General features: G+C 37.9%; 1 protein-coding gene across 5 annotated transcripts in view; it reads left to right on the top strand.

The window, feature by feature from the left end:
- Positions 1–26493, top strand: part of AP2B1 (adaptor related protein complex 2 subunit beta 1) — a 109827-nt gene that overhangs the window by 31683 nt on the left and 51651 nt on the right. For all 5 annotated transcript variants that reach the window (XM_020902318.2, XM_020902319.2, XM_020902317.2 and 2 more), the window contains exons 8-14: positions 128–248; positions 380–475; positions 9225–9340; positions 10494–10659; positions 11898–11996; positions 18585–18844; positions 23211–23403. In XM_020902318.2, the coding sequence (XP_020757977.1) occupies positions 128–248; positions 380–475; positions 9225–9340; positions 10494–10659; positions 11898–11996; positions 18585–18844; positions 23211–23403 (1051 nt within the window). The remainder of the gene's footprint in view (positions 1–127; positions 249–379; positions 476–9224; positions 9341–10493; positions 10660–11897; positions 11997–18584; positions 18845–23210; positions 23404–26493) is intronic.

Genomic DNA, 26493 nt, shown 5'->3' with positions numbered 1-26493 from the left:
TTTCTTTTCCCTGAGTCGGGTGCGTGGATGGAGAGGATAGAAGCACAGGTTGGGTATTAATGCAGACTCAGAAAGATATATCAGTATATACCTCACCTTCCTTACCTTGTATTTCTATACATCACAGGCCTGAAATCTTGAAGCAGGAGATCAAAGTTTTCTTTGTGAAGTACAATGATCCCATCTATGTGAAACTAGAGAAATTGGACATCATGATTCGTTTGGCATCTCAAGCCAACATTGCTCAGGTCAGACTTAAAGTAGATTCAAGTGAAGGTCTAGTAACTTAGATCTTAAGAGCTGATCTTCAGAAAAGCCTGGACCTGGAAATTGTTGTTGCAGAATCCTTAACATTGTTCACTTTGTGGATGTTTAACAGGTTCTGGCTGAACTGAAAGAGTACGCCACAGAGGTGGATGTTGACTTCGTGCGCAAGGCCGTGCGAGCCATTGGGCGGTGTGCCATCAAGGTGGAGGTGAGCGTCCTTGGCGGCGTGGGGCTCTGGGCGTTCTCCTCCCGAAAATATGCCTTCAGTTTATCAGACTAGTAGAGCACACTGGTAGAGTATTGAAGAGTTTCTAACGAGGAGCAGCTATCCCTGATCTCTTTCTTTCCTGAGGGAATCATTTTTAACTCTGTTCCTAGTTATAGTTACTTTAATTACTTCCATATCTCTCCTTTTATGTATTGATTTGCCATTAGTAGACATTGTCTGTTAACTTTCTGCTATGAGATAAATTAGTTCATATACTCCATCACTCCTATTTCTCCCCTTCTGTTCTCCTGTGTAGTTAACATGAGGTTTTTGTTCCTGTATTATCTTTGTAAGTTGAGATACCTTTATTTCTTGTTCTATCAACTAGAGTCTTGGAAAACTTACTATGCATATTATGCCTATAAATAAGTAGAAACTACACAATACAAATGATTGTATTTTCTTTCTTATAGAGACTTGGTTTTTTTCCTGAAGTTTATAATGGCTTTTTTTTCCTTTTTTTAAATTTCATTATGTCTTCATTGCATTCCTATCTTCTTCCAGCTTTTCAAGCATAATATCAAATTTATAAAACTTTTCCTTTGTTCGTGGCCCTTCTGTCTTCCAGTCCTCTGTCTTTCAAGTGCTTGTCCAGTCTGACTGTCTGCTTTCTTATTTTCTGCACAACCATTTTTCTATACAGCCTCCCTTCATTGCTCTTTCTTGTTGTCAGTACTTTTTCATAGCATTCTTTTTTTGTGGTTGCAGTAGTTTCTTAAGTCTCTGGGGATGTGAATTATAGTTTTGGTTTTATTTCTACAGTTTGAATTATCTCAAATATTTTACAGTGATGGTTGCATGTCTATATATGGTTTTTTAATTGAGATGTATAAGGTGGTGCTAGTAGTAAAGAACCAGCCTACCAATGCAAGAGATGTAAGAGACGCAGGTTCGATCCGAGTTGGGAAAATCCCCTGGAGGAGAGCATGGCGACCAACTCCAGTAGTCTTGCCTTGAGAATCCCATGGACAGAGGAGCCTGGTAGGCTACAATCCATAGAGTTGCACAGAGTTAGACATAACTGAAGTGACTTAGCACACACAAACCATGTATATAATAAACGGGTGCCCACTTATATTAAGAATGAAATAACAGGAAAGTTGTCAGGATTTCTGTGCATGTAGGTAGGGCTGTTGACTAGCAAGTTTCTGCTTTAGGACAGGGAGTTGATTGTTACTTGTTAAGTCCTCTGGAAGAGTGTCTCTGTGGTCTTAGGGGGCAGATTTTTTTTCTAGCTTGATTGAAATGTTCCAGTAGATATTAAGGATTGCAACTGAAATTGTGCTGCTTCATCAGTTACTTTTCCTCACTCAGAAATTTGTTGAAATTAATGATGGCTTCTATTGACAGTGATAGTGTAGATTCACAGTTCCATATTTGTTCTTACTACTGGACTGTATGCAGTGCTTTGAGTCAGATTGGATCATATGATTTCACAAGGATAGTTCTAAAACAATTTGTACAGTACAACCAGTGCTTCATAGGATCAGAAGGAAACAGATGCTGTGTCAGAGAAAAGTGTCTCTGAAAGCCAAGTTCCTAATTGGCCTTCCTTATTTTTATTTTTGTCAGTGCTGTTTCATATAGTTACCACTGATAAGTCATTTAGTAGACTAGTTGTTATAACAATAAGTTAATTCATACTGGTTTCTACTCCTGGTTTTGCCAGTTCAGAGGCTTCAGATATTTAATATACATGCTTCTGTTGCTCCATTTGAGAAATGGAAAAGTCTGTTTATTGGATCTTGGTGTGTTCCATCTTTTTTTTTTTTTAACCACCACACTTCACATACTCAACTTTTGTCTTTTTCTTTTCTCACTGAGCAGTAGCCACCTACTTATGGTACTAATGTAGACAATTTTCAGAACTTTTCTGATGGCAGAAGAGTCGTTTTGTGCTTTTCACTTCCTAAATGTCATTGCCTTATTAACCTCTCTGACAGTACTGTCTAAAAAGTCTCATTCCAAAGTTAAAAGAGATTTTTTTTTTTATCCCTGGAATTACTGGAAAGTGTTCTTAAAACCTCTAGATTCTTAGAGGCTGTTAGTACTGTTTACTGTGACTAACAGGAAAGTTATCCATCATTTTCTGAAAGAGATGAGCTTCTGGTGGCTCTTATTTCTTGCTTTGACTCAAGATGCCCTGGTGGGAATATGAGAGTGTGTGAGGAATGAATTTCCTCTGGAAGCTTAAGATCAGCCTTCAAGAATCCTGCCTTTTTGCTAATGTTCCCTTATCTCAAGTTACTTGGATTTGCTTGAGAACTTTTCCTAGAACTGTTTCAATCATTAAAGTTATTAGTTGGACAGAGTTGCCTAGTCCAGACACAGTTACTGGGGCAGGAGAGGTCATGACTGCTTGTTTTTAACTGGCCTATCTGGGACAAGGGCAAGAACCAGTGACCCAGTTGTAATAGACTTTCTCTGTAGCTTATAGACAGCTGCTGCTTCCTCTCAGTGCACCTGACCGTTTTTTAACGTGGATCTAGTTTCAAGGATGTGACAGATGAGAAAAAAAGAATTTTGGTTTGGTGCTTAGCTAAGAGAACAGGGCCTGTTGTAAACTTTGGGTATTGTTAAGAGTTGCAGTGGTTTTTGTTTTTTTTTTTTCAACCATGACTTTAGGTACAGATGTCTCTCTGTTGCTTTAAGTAGCCTGAGGTGAAAAAACTAATTTTGTCACATTAAGTTGTTTAGGTTAAAGGTTAAGCATAAGTTGTTGAGTCAGTAAATAGCACTGAAAAAGAAATCTCATAATACTATTTTTTTTAATGCTTTTTGTCTATACTTTTTTTACTTAATTGCCTTTTAAATAGATTTTACTCCATATGCCACCCTTCTCCCAGTTTTATTGAGGTATGATTGACAAATCATAGCTATATATATTTACAGTATGCACTTGTTTCTTTAAGGAGGAAATAAACACTGGCCCTCCTTTTCTTTTACAAATAAAATAATTTTGAGAGCGATTTATTTGTTTGATTTTGGTTTTGAGAGATTAAGTCATTAAGACACCACCATTATGGCAGAAAGCGAAGCACTAAGGAGCCTTTTCAAGAAAATTAGAGATACCAAGGGGACATTTCATGCAAAGATGGGTTCAATAAAGGACAAAAATGGTATGGACCCAACAGAAGCAGAAGATATTAAGAAGAGGTGACAAGAATACACGGAAGAACTGTACAAAAAAGATCTTCACGACCCAGATAATCACGATGGTGTGATCACTTACCTAGAGCCAGACATCCTGGAATGTGAAGTCAAGTGGGCCTTAGGAAGCATCACTATGAACAAAACTAGTGGAGGTGATGGAATTCCAGTTGAGCTATTTCAAATCCTGAAAGATGATGCTGTGAAAGTGCTGCACTCAATATGCCAGCAAACTTGGAAAACTCAGCAGTGGCCACAGGACTGGAAAAGGTCAGTTTTCATTCCAATCCCAAAGAAAGGCAATGCCAAAGAATGTTCAGACTACTGCACAGTTACACTCCTCTCACATGCTAGTAAAGTAATGCTCAAAATTCTCCAAGCCAGGCTTCAGCAATATGTGAACCGTGAACTTCCAGATGTTCAAGCTGGTTTTAGAAAAGGCAGAGGAACCAGAGATCAAATTGCCAACATCCCCTGGATCATCGAAAAAGCAAGAGAGTTCCAGAAAAACGTCTATTTCTGCTTCATTGAACATGCCAAAGCCTTTGACTGTGTGGATCACAATAAACTGTGGGAAATTCTGAAAGAGATGGGAATACCAGACCACCTGACCTGCCTCTTGAGAAACCTGTATGCAGGTCAGGTAGCAACAGTTAGAACTGGACATGGAACAACAGACTGGTTCCAAATAGGAAAAGGAGTACGTCAAGGCTGTATATTGTCACTCTGCTTATTTAACTTATATGCAGAGTACATCATGAGAAACACTGGGCTGGAAGAAGCACAAGCTGGAATCAAGATTGCCAGGAGAAATATCAATAACCTCAGATATGCAGATGACACCACCCTTATGGCAGAAAGTGAAGAGGAACTAAAAAGCCTCTTGATGAAAGTGAAAGAGGAGAGTGAAAAAGTTGGCTTAAAGCTCAACATTCAGAAAACTAAGATCATGGCATCTGATCCCATCACTTCATGGCAAATAGATGGGGAAACAGTAGAAACAGTGTCAGACTTAATTTTGGGGGGCTCCAAAATCATTGCAGATGGTGATTGCAGCCATGAAATTAAAAGATGCTTACTTCTTGGAAGGAAAGCTATGACCAACCTAGATAGCATATTAAAGAGCAGAGACATTACTTTGCCAACAAAGGTCCATCTAGTCAAAGCTGTTGTTTTTCCAGTGGTCGTGTATTGGATGTGAGAGTTGGACAGTGAAGAAAGCTAAGGGCTGAAAAATTGATGCTTTTGAACTGTGATGTTCTAGAAGACTCTTGAGAGTCCCTTGGACTGCAAGGAGATCCAACTGGTCGATCCTAGAGGAGATCAGTCCAGGGTGTTCATTGGGAGGACTGATGCTGAAGCTGAAACTCCAGTACTTTGGCCACCTCATGCGAAGAGTTGACTCATTGGAAAAGACCCTGATGCTGGGAGGGACTGGGGGCAGGAGGAGAGGGAGACGGCAGAGGATCAGATGGCTGGATGGCATCACCGACTCGATGGGCATGAGTTTGAGTAAGCTCTGGGATTTGCTGATGGACAGGGAGGCCTGGCGTGCTGCGATTCATGGGGCCGCAAAGAGTCGGACACAACTGAGTGACTGAACTGAACTGAAAGAGCCTCTTGAAAGTGAAAGAAGAGAGTGAAAAAGTTGGCTTAAAACTCAACATTCAGAAAACTAAGATCATTGGATCTGGTCCCATTACTTCATGGCAAATAGATGGGGAAGCAATGGAAACAGTGACAGACTTTATTTTCTGGGCTCCAAAATCACTGCAAATGGTGACTGCAGCCATGAAATTAAAAGACGCTTGCTCCTTGGAAGAAAAGCTATGACCAACCTAGACAGCATATTAGAAAGCAGAGAGATTACTTTGCCAGCAAAGGTCTGTCTAGTCACAAGTGTGGTTTTTCCAGGAGTCTTGTATGGAAATGAGAAAGTGAGTGAAGTCACTCAGTCGTGTCCGACTCTTTGCAACCCCATGGACTGTAGCCTACCAGACTCCTCTGTCCATGGGATTTTCCAGGCAAGATACTGGAGTGGGTTGCCATTTCCTTCTCCCCCAACCCAGGGATTGAACCCGGGTCTCCTGCATTGTAGGCAGACACTTTACCATCTGAGCCACCAGGGATGAGGGTTGCACTATAAAGAAAGCTGAGTGCTAAAGAATTGATGCTTTTGAACTGTGGTGTTGGACTCTTGAGAGTCCCTGGGACTGCAAGGAGATCCAACCAGTCCATTCTAAAGGAGATCAGTCCTGAATATTCATCGGAAGGATTTATGCTGAAGTTGAAGCTTCAGTACTTTGGCCACCTGATGCGAAGAACTGACTCCTTGGAAAAGACCCTGATGTTGGGAAAGATTGAGGGCAGGAGGAAAAGGGGATGAGAGAAGATGAGATGGTTGGATGGCATCACCTACTCCATGGACATGAGTTTGAACAAGCTCCAGGAGTTGTTGATGGACAGGGAAGCCTGGCATGCTGTGGTCCATGGGGTCACAAAGAGTTGGACACGACTGAGCGACAACTGAACTGATCTGAAGTCGCTAAGTTAAGATTAAGGTGTTTCTCGCTTCCTTGTCTTTAATTTTAGCTGCAGTGGGTCTTTGTTGCTGTGTGTAGGCTTTCTCTAGTTGCAGCGAGTAGTGGCCACTCTGTATTCACAGTACTTGGGCTTCTCGTTGCAGTGGCTTCTTTTGTTGTGGAGTACAAGCTCTAGGGCGTGTGAATCATTTCTGATTTGTGTAGGTCAGGATAAGGTACTAACTTATGTCTTATATAAACAAAAAGCATGTATTTACTCCATCAAGTCATCAAATAATAGAAGTTAAAAGTAGAACACTGCTTTCTCCTATGCCTATTCTTCCCTCCCAGAGGTGACGTGGACATAATTTTAAGTTCCCCTGAATCTCCCAGTTTTCTTGAAGAGATCGCTAGCCTTAACCATTCTTTTGTTTTCCTCTGTTTGCATTGTTCTTTTAAGGCCTTCTTCTCTCCCCTCGCTATTCCCTGCAGTTATGCTTTCAGTTGCTTATATCTTTCCCTCTTTCCCTTGCCTTTGGCTTCACTTCTTTCCTCAGCTTGATGCATGGAAGTTCGCACTTCCTTGTGAGTTCTGTCCATTTTCTCTCAATAATGTCTTCAGTGGCACACCCAGAAATTTATGGTTCACCTCAAAAGTTATATAAAATTCACCATTATTTTCTGCTTTAATGGAAATGGTTTGGTTAAAGATAAAGAGTATGGGGATCAAACACCAGAACATTTGATCCTTTCCTTACAGCTGTGAATGTTGCCTTTTTAAAAAAAAAATCACGTACTAAATTGTATATGTCTGAATTCCTTTGTTTCTGGACTTATTTTTTATTTACAGTGACTGGATATTTACTTTTGTTCCTCTGCCATACTGCTTTTTTTTTTTTTTTTTTTTTTGCCACATCAAATCTTGATTGTGACATGAAAGCTCAGTAGTTGTGGTGCGCAGGCTTAGTTGCCCTTTGGCATGTGGGATCTTAGTTCCCCTGCCAAGGATTGAACCTGCATCCCCTGCATTGGAAAGCAGGTTCTTCAACCACTGGACCACCAGGGAAATACCTGCCGCACTGCTTTAATGGTAGTTTTAAAAATTTATCAAAAGCAATGTGAGTGAGATGACAATTTGCTTGAAAATTACTATCCTAGACTTAAATATTTTTGAAAGTTGATGCATCATGGGAGATAGCCTTTATCTTTATTATAATATTAACACTAAAAGCTTAGTAAATGTTCGCTTTTTATCAAGTCCTATGCTGAGCAGTTTATTTGTACTATCTAACTTGATAATTTAGCCCTTATGTGCTTTATAATTCATCATGACTTATATATTTAAAATTTCCTACTTCCTAGTCTTCGATTCCTTCGTGTTTACCACTTCTAATTTTTTTTTTCTTTTCTTTCTTTCTTTCAAATTTCCCAACTGTTTTGCTCTTGTAATAATAGCACGGGAATCACTAGTTGAAAATGAATTAAAATGTAATTTAAAAATGGAAAAACTACATAGAAGAATACAGAATCATCATATATATGACCTTATATACATAACCTCAAGATGCAGTTTTGTTCTCATTATATTACTTGGAATGTTTTAAATTATAATATCCTTAAAAGATTTTATTACAGATTTTTAGGCATGCACTAAAGTAAAACTGATTTATGAGCTCTCATGTACCCACCATCTGTCTTTAATAAATATCAATACATTGCTGTTTCCAATTGGTCTACTTCCTCTCCCTTCTCTTTCAAGGAAGTGGGTTACTGTTGTATTTTAATGCATATCTCAGATATGGTCTTACTAGAGTAGTCCAGTGTATATATTTAATAAGTCCTAAAAAGTCCTATGGTACTCAGCAACTAATTCTTAATCTCATTGAATATCCAGTCCATGTTCAGTTTTCCATAATTGTGTCTAAATACAGTTGCCTTGTTCAAATCAAAATCTCAGAAGAACTACACATTGCATTTGGTTAATATGTCTTTTAAGTCTTTGCTTATTTATTTGGGTGCCATTTACTGAAGGAACTAGATCGATAGGCTTGTAGAATTTTCCGGAATCTAGATTTGACTGGTTGTATTTTAGTGATGCTTATCTCATCCCTTCATCCCCGTTAGACAGTTAAATCTAGAGGTTTGGTTTGGTAATGTTCGTGTTCATTGTTTTTGGTAAGGGTTCCTCTTAGGTCATGCTGTGTACTTCCTGTTGCATCTTATCAGGAGGCATATAATGGAGTTATCCATCATAGTATATAATATATGGAAAATCAGTCCTTGGATTTTAGGATCTCTCTTCTGCTACCTTTCTTCTTTTAAAAACTATGATTTATTGTTTCAATACATTGAGTTTTGTCACTTGTATTCTTCCATATTCCTTTCATTAATAAAAGACTAATATATAGATTAAATTGTTTTATAGCTGAACCATAGGCTATGGAAAATTGCAATTTATCTAAGTCCATAAACTTTCAATTATATAGTCCCAAAGATGGCAGATTTTCCTTAAGAGTAATTTGAGTCACAGATAACTTTGAAAATACAGTGAAAATTGTGGACCCTCTTCCTGGAAAATATTCTTGTCCGCACAGATGAAATTTGACAGTTTCATTTCAAGAGGTTTAAAAATGCCCTCTGTCTTGCTCATTCATGAATTGCAGATAAAGACCTCCTACTTTGGTGTATTTTGTCATTTTTACTCTTTCCTCATACCTTGACTTATGCTTTCTTCTCATTTCTGTCATCCTAGCTATCCAAGATGATTTTGTTCATCTTGGATGAACAGTTTGAACTGACTCTTTTGTAATGAGTAAAATTTGGGGTGTATCTTGAACTTCTGTGCATCTCCATCAGATAACCCTGTGTCTAATACAGTTATGATCAAATTAAGTGCCTCATCTTTTAATCTAGTTTAGTTGATGTACCTGGATGTTCTCTCCCCTCTCCCCCATTTTTTTTGTTGAGGTTGTGTTATTGGGTAGATATCTGACTTCTCATTATGTTCTTCATTGTAGCAATCTGCAGAGCGCTGTGTGAGCACGTTGCTTGATCTCATCCAAACCAAAGTAAATTATGTGGTCCAGGAGGCGATTGTTGTCATCAGGGACATCTTCCGCAAATACCCCAACAAGTATGTCCAAATACTTCTGCCCCTTTTCCTCAGATCATTTAGGAAATGTTTAAGTAAGGCACTTTGAGATTGGCTAGGTAAGAATTATTTTGTCATAATTAAATGCTTTATTAAAAATCAAACATGTAAGTTGGTGAGCACAAGGATTAAAATCTGATTTTTACTGTTTCATCACTTTTAGAAGAATTGAAGCTCTGTCTGAATATGCATTGTCGATTGGCGTATTTTTAAAGTTAACCAGGTTCTTTGGTGATGAAGTTATTGTTAAATAGGATATTCATATATTCCAGGTTGTCTGGGCATAATCCATTTTATGCTCATCAAGTGTAATTAATAAATGTGCCCCCTTTCACTCTCAGAAACGTCTCAGTTTGAATAATATGGCCACCCTATTATAAAATCCAGGAAGGTGACAGCTTCACTATTCACTTTGTATGTTACATAGTACTTTTAGAAAATTATAGAACATGTAACGATAAATTATCAGAGTTTTAGACCCTTTCTCAAGTATGGTAGCTGCTTCCATTAAGATACGCAAAATCTACATTTTCACTCCACAGAAAATTTTCATGTTGAGGTCTCTTAGTCTGTGAAACATATACTTTTTCAAATTTGTTTTTGAAGGCAAGCAATTAAAAAATCTGAAAGAGTGAAATAAGCAGGTTCAAGGGGGAGGGGATATATGTATAATTTAAGACTGATTTGCGTTATTGTATGGCAGAAATCACGACACTGTAGTGCAGTTACCCTCCAATTTAAAAAAAAGAGCAGATCATATAAGCATATCCTAAATGTCATTTTACCTTATAATCATAGAGATAGGTTGTGCTGAGGCTTCTGACTAATCTTTAAAGATCATGTGAAATGAAGTGACTTACAATTAAGTTAGTTTAATGGTTGACTCAAAATTAGTAGAAATATTTTAACAAGGTAGTGGTTTATCAAGTGTTTTATATATATATATTTTCATTCTAGAAATGGTATTTTTGGGAAAAGGATATGCTTTTACCTCTCTCTCAGGAAAGAGGGTTTGGGTTTCTAAGTTTCTTGATTAAGTGCGGATACCTTGTCCATGGTTTTGCTTTTAGCCTTCATTGTTAAATACAGTTCTCAGTTTTGCCCTCAGTAACCATAATCCGTTTTGTTACATCAGATACGAAAGTATCATTGCCACACTGTGTGAGAACTTAGATTCACTGGATGAGCCAGACGCTCGAGCAGCTATGATTTGGATTGTGGGAGAATATGCTGAAAGAATTGACAATGCTGATGAGTTACTAGAGAGCTTTCTGGAGGGTTTCCATGATGAAAGCACCCAAGTAAGTTCTCTTCTATACCTTATGAAATAGATGTTTGGGGGAGGATTTCAGGAAAGGTTAAGGTTAGGCAGTTTTGTATATCTGAACTTAAATATATGTGTATATATAGAGAGAGTATGTATTATATATATAGTGTGTATATGTATGGTGTGTATATATGTATGTGTGTATATGTTCATTTTTCTCCCCAAGGGGGTGAGTGAGCTTTTTCAGTTGTGCTGACGTCTGTTGGAACAAGCCTGTTTAGCTTACACTAGTGGTTCTCAAACTTTAATGAGCTGTTAAGCACCTAAGCACTGCTATTTAACCTCTGTTAAAGCTACAGGTTGCTGGAACCCACACTAGAGCTTCTGACTCAGTAGGCCTGAGATGGTTCATTTTTACAAGGTTCAGGGTGGTGATGCTTCTGCTGCTGCTGCTGTTCCAGAACCATGCTTTGACAAGCTACTGTCTAGAGCGATAGTTAATTATAATTTTCTGTCACCTAAAGATGATTCCCCATTACTGTTAGTAGTGGTTGTGGCTCGGTTACAGCTGGAGTTTTTGTCGGGGCGAAGGCTGACATGTGCATTTTGAAGAGAATCTTCCTTCCCACGTTCTAACTGTCTTCTACCAAAACTGAGAGACCTTGAGAGACCTTTGAGTCAAAGGCCCAGAGAAGCAAATAAATTATTAAACCTTTTCCCCCTGGTGTTCATACTGACTGCAAATTGAAGTTCATATATGTATTCTATCATAGTAATTTTAATAGGCCCTGACAGGGAACACATACAAGCCAGTAATTCCATGGTTCAGCAAGCCACTCTTAATTGATTGTGATCTGGCTTAATTCTATGGTCTTGACTCTTGCCTCAGTATGATAAATGATTCTTCAATTCCCCAGAAGTTGTAACTTTCGGTGGAAGTAAATAATAAGGAATTTGGTCAGGAACCAGTTTTATTGCCATCAGCATGTTAGCATATACTTTAAGAAATATAGATGATTATTTGGGTCAGAAACAAACAGGAAGTTTTTGATGCTAAAAATGCAATTTGGAGATAGGAGTCTAGTGAGTTTTCAGTTGATGAAAACCTTTGACTGCTATTGTTGATATTGGTGGAGTTTTCTACCTTTGTCTCTTAATCAAAATCAGAAAGGCCTCATAGTAAGTCAGTCATGTTTGGGGAAACACCACTTTGGAATTAATGGTGTGGAATAATGCAGAATTCCTTTCACTTTATCTATTAAATTTGTTTAGGTGCAGCTCACTCTGCTCACTGCCATAGTGAAGCTGTTTCTCAAGAAACCATCGGAAACACAGGAACTGGTACAGCAGGTCTTGAGTTTGGCAACACAGGTAAGAAATCTGGAAAAAACATAGAGTTGATTTGTCTTGTTTTAAATTCTTGGAAATTGTAAAACTTCTTCCAAGAAGGTTCATTTGGGGAGGTTTTGAATGTAAAGAGTACAGTCTTTAGATTCTGTTTAACAATTAGAAACAGTGCTCCTTTTACATATTCTGCTGAATTAGAACTGGTTGTGTGGCTTTTAAATGAGTTGTGACTGACTTTTGTTTTAATGGTAATTCATGAAAATTGAACTTAGAGTAGACTCTTTAGTGTGAATGAAGGACATGCCTCTCTGAAAGTGACATTGAGTCTCACAGTACCTCCTTCTGAGGGGCTTAATTTCAGCTTTCAGATGGAAGTACCCTGTAGAGATGGTAGATGCTTTGACAAAGATCTAATTGTGCTGTTCTGCCTTCTAGATGGTTGGTTTCTCTGAAAGTAATTTTAAAGTGCTAAAGCTACTTCCTTAATTATTTAATATTTTTGGTCTTTGAAGGGAGAGTTCTCATTTCAGGAATGTGGCCCCAAGCCCAGAAATTGAAGTAATTACTTTTTCTGATGTGACTAGTATAGTGATAATCAAACCATCATGATCCAGTGATGTTCTTAATTGGATTTGAGAACAGGCTGACTTTAGCAGACTGTTCAGATATTCAATTTACCATTTCCTCTTTCATCTCTTTAAAGTTGTATATTTCAAAATTTGAAACTCTTTTATAGTATTTTGCCTAGTTCTGAGGTGTCATCTTTCTTTATATTTTTATTTTTTACTCTTTGTTCTGGTGAGCTTTATTTCATATCAAAAACAAGCACAATTGGAGGATTAGATATGGTAAATATTGTAATTAGTACAGTTGAGGTATATATCTTGTACACTGCTTGAATCCTAGTTCTCAATTGAGACCACAAATGTGAACCTACAGTAGTTGCCAGTACATTATCTGTTAAGTGATCAAAGCACATAATTTACTGCATATTAAATGCAAAGTTCTTCTTTCCTCTGACAGTATGTAATTTTAGAAATGCCAGGAATCCCTTTTAAGGACAAGAGGTTCCATGGATAGATAAGGCTTTTGAATACTTAATGGAATACTGTAAATCAGACAACATTACCAAATAAGTTGTTTTTAGAATATACTACACAACTTTGAAAAAAATACAGCCAAGAAAACAGCTAGAGTCAGAGGCTGTTTTCTGACACTTGATTCAAATACAGATGTTTCACAGTTGGTGAACTCAAACATGAAGAAGGCTTGAAGCTAAAAATTAAGATAATTTTCTTATCTGATTATTGATTCATATAAACATTATTGAGAATTATCTGCTTGATTATCTTTTAATGGAGCAGTTGACCAGCAGTAATTGAGTTAAAGGATATTGTAAAATTCATTTCGCAGAAAACAGAAGTGTCTTGTCCCACCCCTTGTACCTCAGTTTTCTTCGTCTCTCCGACAAATAATCAGCATACTGTTTTCCGAAGTCTCTAAGCTTTCACTTGCCCCCATTGCAGTTAGTCTGAAGAAGCATTCATTTGATCATGTGGAGCCAAGGGCAGGCCATGGCTCACCATCTGTCCATGAAAAGTGGATGGGAGGTTGTCCGTCACTGATCAGGCATGTCTTGGTACTAAGGGCAGAAATTGGTCATCTTTTGAATCAAAGCAGTTAGGTTGGACACAGGAAGTCATTTTCCCATTAATATATAATAGGTCATCTACAGGGGGCCATTTTGAATAGAAATTGCCACTTCTTAATCATGTAGGGCTTATTACAGACACTGCAGGGTGACTGCCATTAAATTAGTGATGTGTTTGACTTCATCTTAGGGCCTTGAAGCTCATTTCTGCCTTTTGTTACAGGCTTTGGAGCCTCTCTGCTTTGTATGAAAGAAAGAGCTTTATATAAATTAACAAAATCCAAAGATGTCTGGTGTTTATTCTAGATGGTAAAATAGTAAACTTGACATTAACAATGACTGTGTAATACTTGAGAAAACCTCCTAAACACTGAAAAAATTCACATTTATACAGTCTCTTAGCTTTCTTGAAAATAACATTTTCTTCAAGAATCATAGGATTTCTGTTTATTACAGTGTTTACTTGTATTCAAGTTTTAACTCTCCCTTGAGGGCTACATTTCAAAGCATCAGCAGTATTTGGCCCCTTGTGAAAGTTACCGCAAGAAGTAGAAAAGAAAGAGAGAGAAAAGGTAGAGATGAGAGTGCTGGGTCACTCAGCACCTAGAATTACTCAGAAGGTAAGGGACTGTCTCAGCTCACATTGTGTGACAGATTCATTCCTCAGCCAAATTAAAGATGACTGTGTTTAGCTATGTGTGGGATAGTCAGAATCATCTTAACTGCTGAGACTCCACTTGACATTCATACCCATTGGAAATAGAGACATCTTTTGCAATTTATTCGTAAGAGCTCTTCAGAGGGTTTTTAACTTTATGCATCTTCCTTTGCCTGAAGCAGAATAATTTCCATTTTCATCAAGACAGTGGTTGTTAATATTATCTATATTGAGCATTCTAGATTTCCTAGTCTAGACCCATGACCACCCATTTGTCTCTGTTAAGATGGAGTCAGAACAGTTTTCTAAAAAGACTTTTGACCTTGGTCCTTTTCAGTCACCTCTGAATAGATAAGGCTAGTCTCACAATCAAGTGAGTGTCTTTGGTAGATTCCTTTGTGTTCACAAGTTCTGAACTCTGTCTTTATCTCCATTTTCTCTTAAATCCTCTGTATTTGTATTTTAACAGGCAGCATGGGAGAGCTGTATTTTAGATTCTTGTCAGAGTTCAGACTCTTATTATTTACCTGAGATAAAGTGTTAGGGCGAATTCCCTGTGTTCTTACAGATGTTGGAATGTACCACTGAATCAAGCCAAATTAGTAGAGAGCTGGCGATCTAGTAAGGATTTGACCCTTATTAGAATTGTTTTTCGGAGAAGGCAATAGCACCCCACTCCAGTACTTTTGCCTGAAATCTCCCATGGATGGAGGAGCCTGGTAGGCAGCAGTCCATGGAGTCGTGAAGAGTTGGACATGACTGAGCGACTTCACTTTCACTTTTCACTTTCATGCATTGGAGAAGGAAATGGCAACCCACTCCAGTGTTCTTGCCTGGAGAACCCCAGGGACAAGAGGAGCCTGGTGGGCTGCCGTCTATAGGGGTCACACAGAGTCGGACACGACTGAAGTGATTTAGCAGCAGCGGTAGCAGCAGAATTATTTTTACTGAATTATATTGGTATCATCATCCTGTAGTAAAGGTTGTACATGAGAAACTATCCTGTTTGGGTTTGTTATCAAAGTAATTATTTATTTAATCATACATTTTCTTCTCTTGGAGACCATGTAAAAAATTCCTAACAAGTTTTGGGTTCCCTTGTGCATAAGTATGTAGTTAACTGCCCCTCTGAATGACTTATCTGATTTGATTTCTTTCTCATATCAGATGTTTGAAACCTCTGTCCATGGGATTCTCTAAGTAAGAATACCGGAGCAGGTTGTCATTTCCTTCTCCAGGGGGTCTTCCTGACCTAGGGATCAAACCCGTGTCTCTTGTGTCTTCTGCATTGGCAGATGGGTTCTTTACCACCGCGCCTCTATCTTCATAGTAGACTTAATCCTGTTGTTTATCTGTGCTGAGGATTCAGAAAAGTATGTGTGAAATCTTTGTGCTTCTAATTTTAAGTAAAATGGTGGTATAATTAGAAATACTATTGTTACAAAAAAAGAACAACCCTTGAATCCATGCCTTTAATAAGATTTCTTTTTCACTTTGGTGGTTTTAAAGGAAATAGTAAAGAATACACAGAAAAGAGTCAAAACTTTAGTAATTACCTTCTTTATATTCTTTAGTACATGGAAAGACGTCTTCACCTTGGTATTTCCATCTGTGAACTAGACACTACCATCATCAAAATCACCTGTGCTGCCTGTTGAAAATAAAAATTCCTGGGCTCCCCTTCTGATATAATGAATCAGAAACTCTGGTTTAGTCCTGGAATCTGCACTTTAGATGGCTTTCTTGGTGTGTTAAAATGTTGACACATGTTATAGTTTTAGGAATGACTGTTTTAGAGCTTGCCTGGTAAGAATTGTTTTGGAAGCTCTCAGATTTTGGACAATACATTATTTTCTCGAGATCCTTACGAGGGCCTATCAGACTAGCAGTACAGTGGATCCCCAACAAAATTTTCTGAGTTGCCCAACACATAATGGCACACTGTAAAATCATAAAAGGTTCTGGTGTTTTGTCATTAGCCTTGACTGGACCTGATTTATCGTGACTTCCATGTGAATAGTGAGGCAGTGAAGGCCTGCTGATAGTAGGCCTATCAGATCAGCCCTCAGGATAACCAAGTTTGGACAGTGGAAGTCCTTGTCCACTCTTGACTTCTGGTCATGAAAAACTTGCACTCATTTTCTCATTTCTCATAGGACTAAATTTTTAAGTCAGTGTACCCCCTTTACTCCATTGATTCTATCTCTAGAAATTTGTCCTATTGTAGTGTTTCAAATTTGTGGGGGGACTCAAGCTTTTTTCACAGAAGTATGTATTTTGTGAATCTCCACAGGAATTTTTTTTTTTTTTTTTGCTATTTGGTCAAGTATGTAGCTGATATATGAGAAGAATAATTTGAAGTAAAAAAAATTTACTTTGATTGTATTATTAAGCTGTGTAGTAGAGTTTATTTTAATATGTTTAACAACTTACTAGACAAATTAATATTTTCCCAGTTAAGTGATGTGTAGTATTCATTTTCATTGTGTAATAAAAACATAACTAGTCTACAGATTTTAAATGACACACTTTGGGGACTGAGTGTATAGATTAAAACTTTTAATTTAAATATCAATAAAAGCTGGGATGGGGATTGCTTTCCTGATGAGATACTTGGAGAAACTTGTATTCTACTCTTTAAAAAAAAAAATCAACTTATGTTTTATAATATTTAAGTTTTGTTTCCAAATGAAAATCTAAGGAGGTTTCAGTCAACTATTTATAAGCACTTCCTCAGGAGCAAACTTCCTGCTTCAACATGCAGCAAAGCAAATGCATCTAATTTGGATATTACCAGTTTTTTTTTTTATGGCATTTCAGATACTACAAATAGTTTGATATAAGTAATGCATGTATATGTGCAGTTCTTTTAGAATAATGCAGCCTGTGAATATGATGAAGATTATCTGAGAAAAAATTTACCATTTTTATGCTGTATTAGCTTGTATCTCAATTTTCTTTATACTTTTTAAAAAAATTTTTTTCTTTATACTTTTTTTTTTTAACCAGCAGTCCATTTTTGAGTGCCAGTAAAACAATATATGATTAAGAAAATATATGTAAAGCAGTCTGGGTCACTTCTGGTATTGAGCTGAATGCTCAATACCAAGTGCCTTAAGTGGCTAAATTATGAACCAGTTCATCTGCTTATGTACAGACTCATGGGAAAACCCTGGCCTACTTTAAAGAAATACTTTTGTATGTGTGGTTTAGATACAGAAATTGAAATGGGACTGATTGTTGCCTTTAATAACATAATACCACTGAAACAATTCATGGGTAGATGAATGTCACCATATAGACAGACTCTTGAAGGTAGATACCAGGATATTTACTGCCACTTTGTAATGACCACAAAACTGAATAGTATAAAGGAGGGAGACAGAGGCAGCAGTCTCAATGTTCATCAGTAGGACACTAGTAAACAATGATGCAGTGCTGTGTATATAGTGGGAAAACGACAGCTGTATGTGCCACTGTGGAAAGAGGCGTGAGGAGCAGTATAGGATGAAACTGGTTTTGTGTGAAATGAATACATGAGTGTGTGTGAGTGCACTGTTCATGTGGATGGATACCTGGAGGATGGGGAAGGGCTGGGTGACCGGGGGAGACTTATTTTTATATTATTCATTTCTAAATTGTGATGTGGCATTGATAATAAGTTTTCCTTAGCCACAATCATGTATAAAATTATTTTAACCACCACACAAAGAAACGAGGTCACTAAGTTCGTCACCCTTTTTAGAAGCACTTAGTTTTATAGGCTTTCTTAAACAGTTTTTTTTTTATTATTTAGATAATAGCGCCTCTCATATTTTAATAGATAATTAATGTTCTTTGAGCTCTTTGAAGTCAGGCCCCATGTGTTGTCTGTATTGCCAGGGCCTAGCCAGTGTCTCCATGTGAGATGCTTAATATTTGAATAAAGAAAGAAGGTATGGGTGAAATACATGTCAGATGTGTTTCATGAATACTTCTGCTAATATTTATAGCAGTTAAAAACATTTTTATGTCCCAAGGCCATTTGAAGCAATTGATTTTTCTTGGGTTAAACTTTATTTTCTTCTTCCCAACTTCCTTTCTGAATTTGAGTCTTAGAGCTAACCTCAATTTATATTTAAATTCTTTGAAACAGTAGAGATTTCAGAATTATGAGTATATTAACAACATTGAGTCTAAATATCTTCTAACAGCCAACCCTGCATAAACTGCTACACCATTACCTTGATAATAAATCAGCAATTTGAGTTTCTGTATGGAAAAGAGTTACATTTAAACCTTCTTGTGTTTACGTTTTCGTTAGGATTCTGATAATCCCGACCTTCGAGACCGGGGTTATATTTATTGGCGCCTTCTCTCAACTGATCCTGTCACAGCTAAAGAAGTAGTCTTGTCTGAAAAGCCACTGATTTCTGAGGAGACAGATCTTATTGAGCCAACTCTACTGGATGAGCTAATCTGCCACATTGGTTCTTTGGCCTCAGTGTACCATAAGCCGCCCAATGCTTTTGTGGAAGGAAGTCATGGAATCCATCGCAAACACTTGCCAATACATCATGGGAGGTAAGCAGGTAAACTTGGTTTGATTGAGAAGTGATTCTTTGTATAGATGAAGTTGGTTGGTCTTAAGCTTTGCTCTGCATTTGGCAAACCTGTTCTGCTGCCTTGGGGGCTTCATCTGAATTCTAGTGACTACACACATGTAATGGATAAAAGACCTTTTTGAATTCTAATCTCAGGGTTGGTAAGATTATGCCTTTAGAAAATTGTGGTAAAAACTTTCTGAATGGAAAAAGTTTGAAAGTTGCTTAAGACTCTTAAAAGATGCAGCTAGAAATTTTCCCATATTTAAAAACTTGGTAAAAAAAACATATACAGGCATACCATAGAGATTTTGGACTTTGGATACAGAACACTGCAATAAAGCAGGTCACAAATTTTTGTTGTTATTTCTGAGTGCATACAAAAGTTACATCTGCTCTATAGTGTAGTCTATTAAATGTGCAATAGTATGACGTCTTAAAAAAAGTCTTTTGTTTGGTCACTAAGACGTGTCTGACTCTTTGCGACCCCGTGGACTGCAGCACCCTGGGTTTCCCTGCCCTTCACTGTCTCCTGGAGCTTGCTCAAACGCGTGTCCATTGAGTCGGTGGTGCCATCCAGTCGTCTCATCCTCTGTCATCCCCTTCTCCTCCTGCCCTCAGTCTTCCCCAGCATCAGGGTCTTTTCCAGTGAGTTGACTTTGTGCCTCAGGTGGCCAAAGTACTGGATCTTCAGCTTCAGCAACAGTCCTTCCAGTGAATATTCAGAGTTGATTTCCTTTAGGATTGACTGGTTTGATCTCCTTGCAGTCCAAGGGACTCTCAAGAGTTTTCACCAGCACAATAGTTCAAAATCATCAATTCTTCAGCAATCAGCCTGCTTTATGGTCTAACTCGCTCATCCACGCATGACTACTGGAAAAGCCATAGTTTTGACTGTATGGACCTTTGTTGTCAAAGTGATGTCTCTACTTTTTAATACGCTGTCTCAGTTTGTTGTAGCTTTCCTTCCAAGGAGCAAGCATCTTTTAATTTTATGGCTACAGTCACTGTCCACAGTGATTTTGGAGCCCAAGAAGATAAAATCTGCCACTGTTTGCATTTATTCCCCATCTATTTGCCATGAAGTGATGGAACCAGATGCCATGATCTTAGTTTTTTGAATGTTGAGTTTTAAGCCAGCTCTTTCAGCTTCATCAAGAGGCTCTTTAGTTCCTTTTCACTTTCTGCCATTAGAGTGGTGTCATCTGCCTATCTGAGGTTGTTGATGTTTCTCCTGGCAATCTTGATTCCAGCTTATGCTTCATCCAGCCTGGCATTTCACATGATGTACTCTGCATATAAATGAAGTAAGCAGGGTGACAATAAACAGCCTTGATGTACTCCTTTCCCAATCTGGAACCAGTCTGTTGTTCCATGTCCATTTCTAACTGTTGCTTCTTGACCCACATACAGGTTTCTCAGGAGGCTGGTAAGGTGGTCTGGTATTCTCATCTCTCTCAAGACTCTTCCACATAATGTGTTCCACATAGTCAAAGACTTATGTGTAGTCAGTGAAGCAGAAGTAGATAGTTTTCTGGAATTCCCTTGCTTTCTCTATGATCCAGTGAATATTGGCAATTTGATCTCTGGTTCCTCTGCCTTTTCTAAACCCAGCTTGTACATCTGGAAGTTCTTGCTTCACATACTGCTAAAGGCTAGCTTGAAGGATTTTGAGCATAACGTTACTAGCATGCAAAATGAGCGCAACTGTGCCATAGTTTGAATGTTCTTTGGCATTGCCTTTCTTTGGGATTGGAATGAAAACTGACCTTTTCCAGTCCTGTGGCCACAGCTGAGTTTTCCAAATTTGCTGACATATTGAGTGCAGTTCTTTAATAGCATCATCTTTTAGAATTTTAAATAGCTCAACTGGGTTACAACTGATATATTACAAGACTTTACAGTTTATACCATGTTTTCATTTGGACCTTCTCTGGTAGTTCAGCTGGTAAAGAAACCACTGGCAATGCAAGAAACCCTGGTTTGATTCCCAGGTCAGGAAGATCTCCTGGAGAAGGGATGGGCTACCCACTCCAGTATTCTTGGGTTTCCCTGGTGGTTCAGCTAGTAAAGAATCCACCTGCAATGTAGGAGACCTGGGTTCGACCCCTGGATTGAGAAGATCCCACTACCCACTCCAGTATTCTGGCCTGGAGAAATACATGGACTATATAGTCCATGGGGTGGCAAAGAGTTGGACAGGACTAAGTGACTTTCACTCACTTCATTTGATCCTTCCTAAAATAGAGTGCTTTGTTTTGTTATCATTTTATTGGTGAGGAAGCTTTGTCTCAGAGAGGTGGTCACTTGCCCAAAACAATGCATGCAACTAGTTATTAGTGGAGCCAAAGCTTGGTCCTGGTCACCTTACTCTGATCGCCCCATTCTTAGCACAACACCCCCAGTGTTACTCTGCTTATTTCACTGGAAGTGTGTACATGAATTTCTTGCCAGGTTTACTCCTGTAACTGACTGCCAGTTCCTTGGCCTTAGCTATCTATTGGACGTCCCTGTTTGTTTTTCTTCCTTGAAACTTGAACAGAATTGAAAACAACATGTAATTTTCCCTGTTATCCCTCCAGATTCCTCTTATAAGGAGCATCACTAGTCTTTTGCTTCTTTGCTTTTGTTTGTTTTTTTTTTCTGAGTTTGATTCTTCATTCTTCTTTGTTCAAGCATTGTCAAAACATAACCAGGAAGAGGGGATATATGTAAACATACAGCGGATTCATTTTGCCTCTACAGCAGAAACTAACACAACATGATAAAGCAAATTTACGCCAATAAAAAAGAATTAAAAAAAAACCTACCTAGGGTTTTTAGAGAAAGCATTCGTTTATTAATGGGATTTTTACAGAATCTTTTTTGTTTGTTTTTAAAAATTTACTTTATGTCTTAGAAAACATGCAAGATAGATGGTTAAAACATAATCATCACTCAGCTTGAACAGTCATCAGTATTTTGCCAATCTTATTTCATTTATCACCCCCACAATTTTTCTTTTTTAGGGAACTGAAGTATTTTAAATTTCAGACTTAGTATCACTTCATTCATAAGTACTTTAATTGGTATCTCTAAAAAATAAGCAGTTTTTTAAAGGATCATAATATATCATCAAGCTGAAGTTAGGAATAATTCCTTAATAGTCAAAACTGAACTTCTTTCAGATTTTTTCAGTTGCCATTCTCTATTCTATTTTACTAAAGTTTATCTAAAATTGGTTTTACTTTTTGCATAAATGTTTGGAATACTTCACAGTGAAGCCAACTGAGTTGGAGATTTTCTTTTGAGATTTTTTTTTTTTTCCACTTGGTAGGATTTAGGGGAAGTGAAGACGAAGAATATACAACTCTGAGAACAGATCTAGAACATTACTCTAGCGGGTGTGTGTATAGTGGACTGAAGTTGGGAGAGTGGACATGAAGATGAGCTAAGAGTAATCAATTTAACTGCTACTGCCACCACACTGTAAAAAAGAGAATAGTGAGTTCTAAGACATGTTAAAAGAACTAGTCCTCTCTTAAAACTCAATATTCCCTTTTTAAACAATTACTCTTAGCTCATCTTCATGTCCATTCTCCCAACTTCAGTCCACTGTACACACAGCTGCTAGAATAATGTTCCTCTAAATGTTATTTTTAGTTTTGTTCAACGAATAAAAGTGATTCTCCATTGCCTATCATATAAAAATTAACTCTCCAGACCTGTTTTCAGAGTTGTATTTTTCTTATCTTCATTTCCCCTAAATCTTGTAATTACAGTGTCTGCTCCTACCAATATAATTTTTTCACTGGCCCTAAAAGTCAAACTGTTTATTTCTATGCCTTTACACAAACTGTCCCTTCATTTTTGGAAGGTCTCTCCCTGGTAGTTCCTTATAACTATACTATTCTTGAAAATCTAGCCCTAAAACCATCCTCAGAAGCTTTTGGGAATCAGCCCCTCCTGGTTCTGAGAAGCCCCACCTGCTTATCATCTGTAGTCTTGTCATTGTGCCAGACATACAATACTCATTTCTGCTGTTACACAGTGAATGTGCTTTTCACTTGTTTTGTCAGTACTGGTTTTAGGGTTGGTTTGTTCGAGTGTAAGTTATTTGAAGACAGGAAATATATTTCTCTATTTTTTTTAGATACTTCACCAGAGTTCTCATTACAGTGTTCCCTTATAGAGTAGGTGCTCAATTAAAATTGATTGATGAGGTCGTTGTATATATAGTATAATATAAAATTGATTGAAAGGGTTATATTGTATAAGAACATATGACATTGACTTGTTGCCTTGTTACCAAGTCCCTGCTAAAACTGAATTTTCTCTGTTCCCCTCTTCCTGTTTGTACCTTGCAGCACGGATGCGGGTGACAGCCCTGTTGGCACCACCACTGCCACCAACCTGGAGCAGCCTCAGGTTATTCCCTCCCAAGGTGACCTTCTGGGGGATCTTTTAAACCTTGACCTTGGTCCCCCAGTCAATGTGCCACAGGTATCTTCCATGCAGATGGGAGCAGTGGATCTCTTGGGAGGAGGACTAGATAGTCTGGTAAGCATCTTTCTTCTTTCTTTTGGTTCTTTTAAATTCTTTTTGTTTTTAAATTTTGAGAGTTATTTTTAATTCTTGATATGCTGAAGAACGTTAAATCTTTCACCTTTTTAGAACTATATGACAAGCAGAGCAATGTCCTTTGATAAAGGACAGGATTATGTGGTGTCTCTAGAGAGTTAAATGATACTGTTACCTTGGTGTGGGGAGTGTTTGCCTGTGTACAGGATCATTTGGTTGTCCTGCGTTTGAATAGAACTTATGGTGTTTAACCAACCTAGTTGCCTTTCCAGAGCTTATTTTTGCTCCTGCTGCTTAACTCTGGATAGCTGCTGTAATTCCCCTTTTGACCTGAACATCATTTAAATGATCTCATAGTGATCATCCTATTTTGAGACTTTCAAGCTTTTGCCTTTTTTTATTTCAATATTTTATTGGCTTATACCTTATCTAATTCTGAAAGATTCTGAGGCAGACATTTGAGCCATTTGTGGTGTTTTTTTTTTTATGTATCTTTCTTACAGTTGGAAAGTACTTCTTGATTGGTTCTTTTTTCCTCTTCTCCATCCACATCTCGACTCCACACTGTCATACTTCCAATTTAATTAGCTTCCAGGATTCTAATACTAAAAGGCTCCAAAGTCCAAAGTGTCTGTGAACATGTGCCAGTTAGTTACTGTTGCTGTGCAGGGTACATAAGAAACATAAGGATGACCTTCCATCTGGGTAGAGGGGCCAGGGAAATAAGAGGGATTATCACTTGGCTCCCCGCAAATTAGATACTTAGTTGTGGTGGAATTAGAGAAGCTTTTTCAGCAGGACACTTGCAAATAAGATGTTTGTCAACCTGATGACTATATATATGCCCAACAAACTGATTTATTTCCCAGCATTAGAAATTGAAAGGCAGTGCCTTAGATACAAAAATATGATGTCCTCAGAGATTACATAAACAAAACAACCTTCCTTTCTGCTTCATACACTGGCATTTTGTCTTCTACTTTATGAACTGTGTTGTTATGTTTGGGATTTATACCAGCCAGTACATGTGCATTTACTTTTGGCTGACAGAGAGTCTAAGGAGATAGGGTTACCATCATATCTCTGTGGATGATACATTTTACTAATGGAAGATCACTCCTTCCAGGGTCTATATACTGACCAAGCTCTGGACTGTAGCTAATGGTGGCACAGATGAGCATTCCTTTTGTCTTTCTTGGGAATATAAGCATTGCTTTTCATATTCAGATCTCTTTAATGAACAGAGTTGACTGAATGGCTTCCTCATGTGATATCCTGCATTGCTCTGTAGCCTCCTTTCTAGACTCAGGAGACTGACAAATGAATATTGAAATATTCATGCAGACTCCCAGAAATCCCTTCTAAGCATTGAAACATTCTGTTGACATATGAACTGCAAGTTAAATATTAAATCCTCCTCACGTTTATGCCTTAACAACCCTGCTTATTTCTCTAGAAGTTTACATCATGGTGGACTCGTTGAACCTAAGAAGACAAATTAAATTTGAAGGATGGAGGGGATAAAGAGGCTCTGTATTTCGATGAAGCCTGGCCCAGGATTCTGTCCTCTTGTTTCTTGACCCACTTTAGCATGGAAGGAAAGGGAATATTATTTCCATTTGGCTTGGTATCTTAACTCTTTTTTTTTTTTTTTATCTTAACTCTTTTTATCTTAGCTCTTGCTGGTCCTTAACACCAGTGAGTTTTTTCTTTTTATTTTATGCAGCCAATCCAGTCATCTGTTAGAGTTCTGGAAAGTTTACATCAGGAAGAAAATTGATTAGAACTTTCTTAGATTGTAGTAGACTGTCACATGTGGGCTTTCTCTTGTTTTGTTTTGCAAAGGATATTCTCTTTGGGGCAGAGAATAAACTGTTTTTATAATTGGATGTCTAAATATTATGTAGGGGTTGCTGTGTAAGCCCAGTAATGCTCCTGTAACTCTAAATTTTAGCTTATTCTGACTTTGAGATTTAAAATGGCATACTTGGTGTTATAGCCCCAGAAAGTGTTTACATGCAGGTTTCTTCAGCTTATTCTGTGATACAAATATATCCCAGAAATCAGAATGAGGAGGAAAAGCCTTTCTTTTTGCTTTGAATCTGTCTGCAGTTAAATATATATTCACTCAAAGAACCAAGATTACTTTTAAGAGAACATCACAAGGAAGAGACCTAAATCTGGCTGTGTGAAAGAACGAGTTTTTCTGGCAGCAGTAGTTTGTGCCATTTTTAAAAAGCTTTTATTGTTCTTGCGTAAATTATCTAATTTAAAGACGAAAATAGTTCTCAGGTTTTTACTTCATCTATACAGATAGTGCTGTTTCTTGAATGAATGTTACCTTTTAACAGTGCTCCTCAAATTAACATGTACATACATCAAATGGAGATCTTGAACAAGACAGTTGTGTTGGTCTGGGGTATGACCTAGGAGTCTCCTTTTCTAACAAACACCCATGTCTGCGGACAACATTTTGCATCGCAAAGACATGGAATATCTGTAATCACTGTGAAGCACTTCATTTTGGTGTTGGAATAGCTATTGATAAACCTCCGTGCCTGTTTCTCCTGACTTCAGTAGTAAACACAGTCCTGGAAAGATGGCTCCTACTCTGCCTCATATTGAGGGAGGGCTTGAAACTCTTGAAATTATTTTGTTAAAAGTCTGTCTTTTATTCTCTAGGAAGAAGAATGTTGCTGGGTATGGTAGAATTTGACCCAGGTCCCCATTTAAAATGTAGCCTGGATCAGAGTTTAATATATGGTTGTCTGGCAAGCAGCGCTTAGGTTATGTCGTCAGTGTTTGTCTCAGAAAGGCTCTCGGCAAGGCTTCTGCTTGCTTTTATCATTGGTTTCTAACAGAACCTTACCATAGAGGTCAGTGGTGTGCTGCTAAGGAAGCGTGACAGCTACTTAGCTTTTATTCCAAGCTTTGTGTTCTCAACTCTAGCTGCATAATTGGTATTTAAAAAATACATACACTGGCAGTGTTTGTACCTAGCTCCAGAACAATTAAACAGGATTTCTGAGAGATAGGGCCCTGTTGTTCAGTCGCTCGGTCGTGTCTGAC

This window comes from Odocoileus virginianus, chromosome 17 (genome assembly GCF_023699985.2).
Source record: "Odocoileus virginianus isolate 20LAN1187 ecotype Illinois chromosome 17, Ovbor_1.2, whole genome shotgun sequence".
In the NCBI taxonomy this organism is placed as follows: domain Eukaryota; kingdom Metazoa; phylum Chordata; class Mammalia; order Artiodactyla; family Cervidae; genus Odocoileus; species Odocoileus virginianus.
This window is presented reverse-complemented; position numbering and strand designations above follow the sequence as displayed.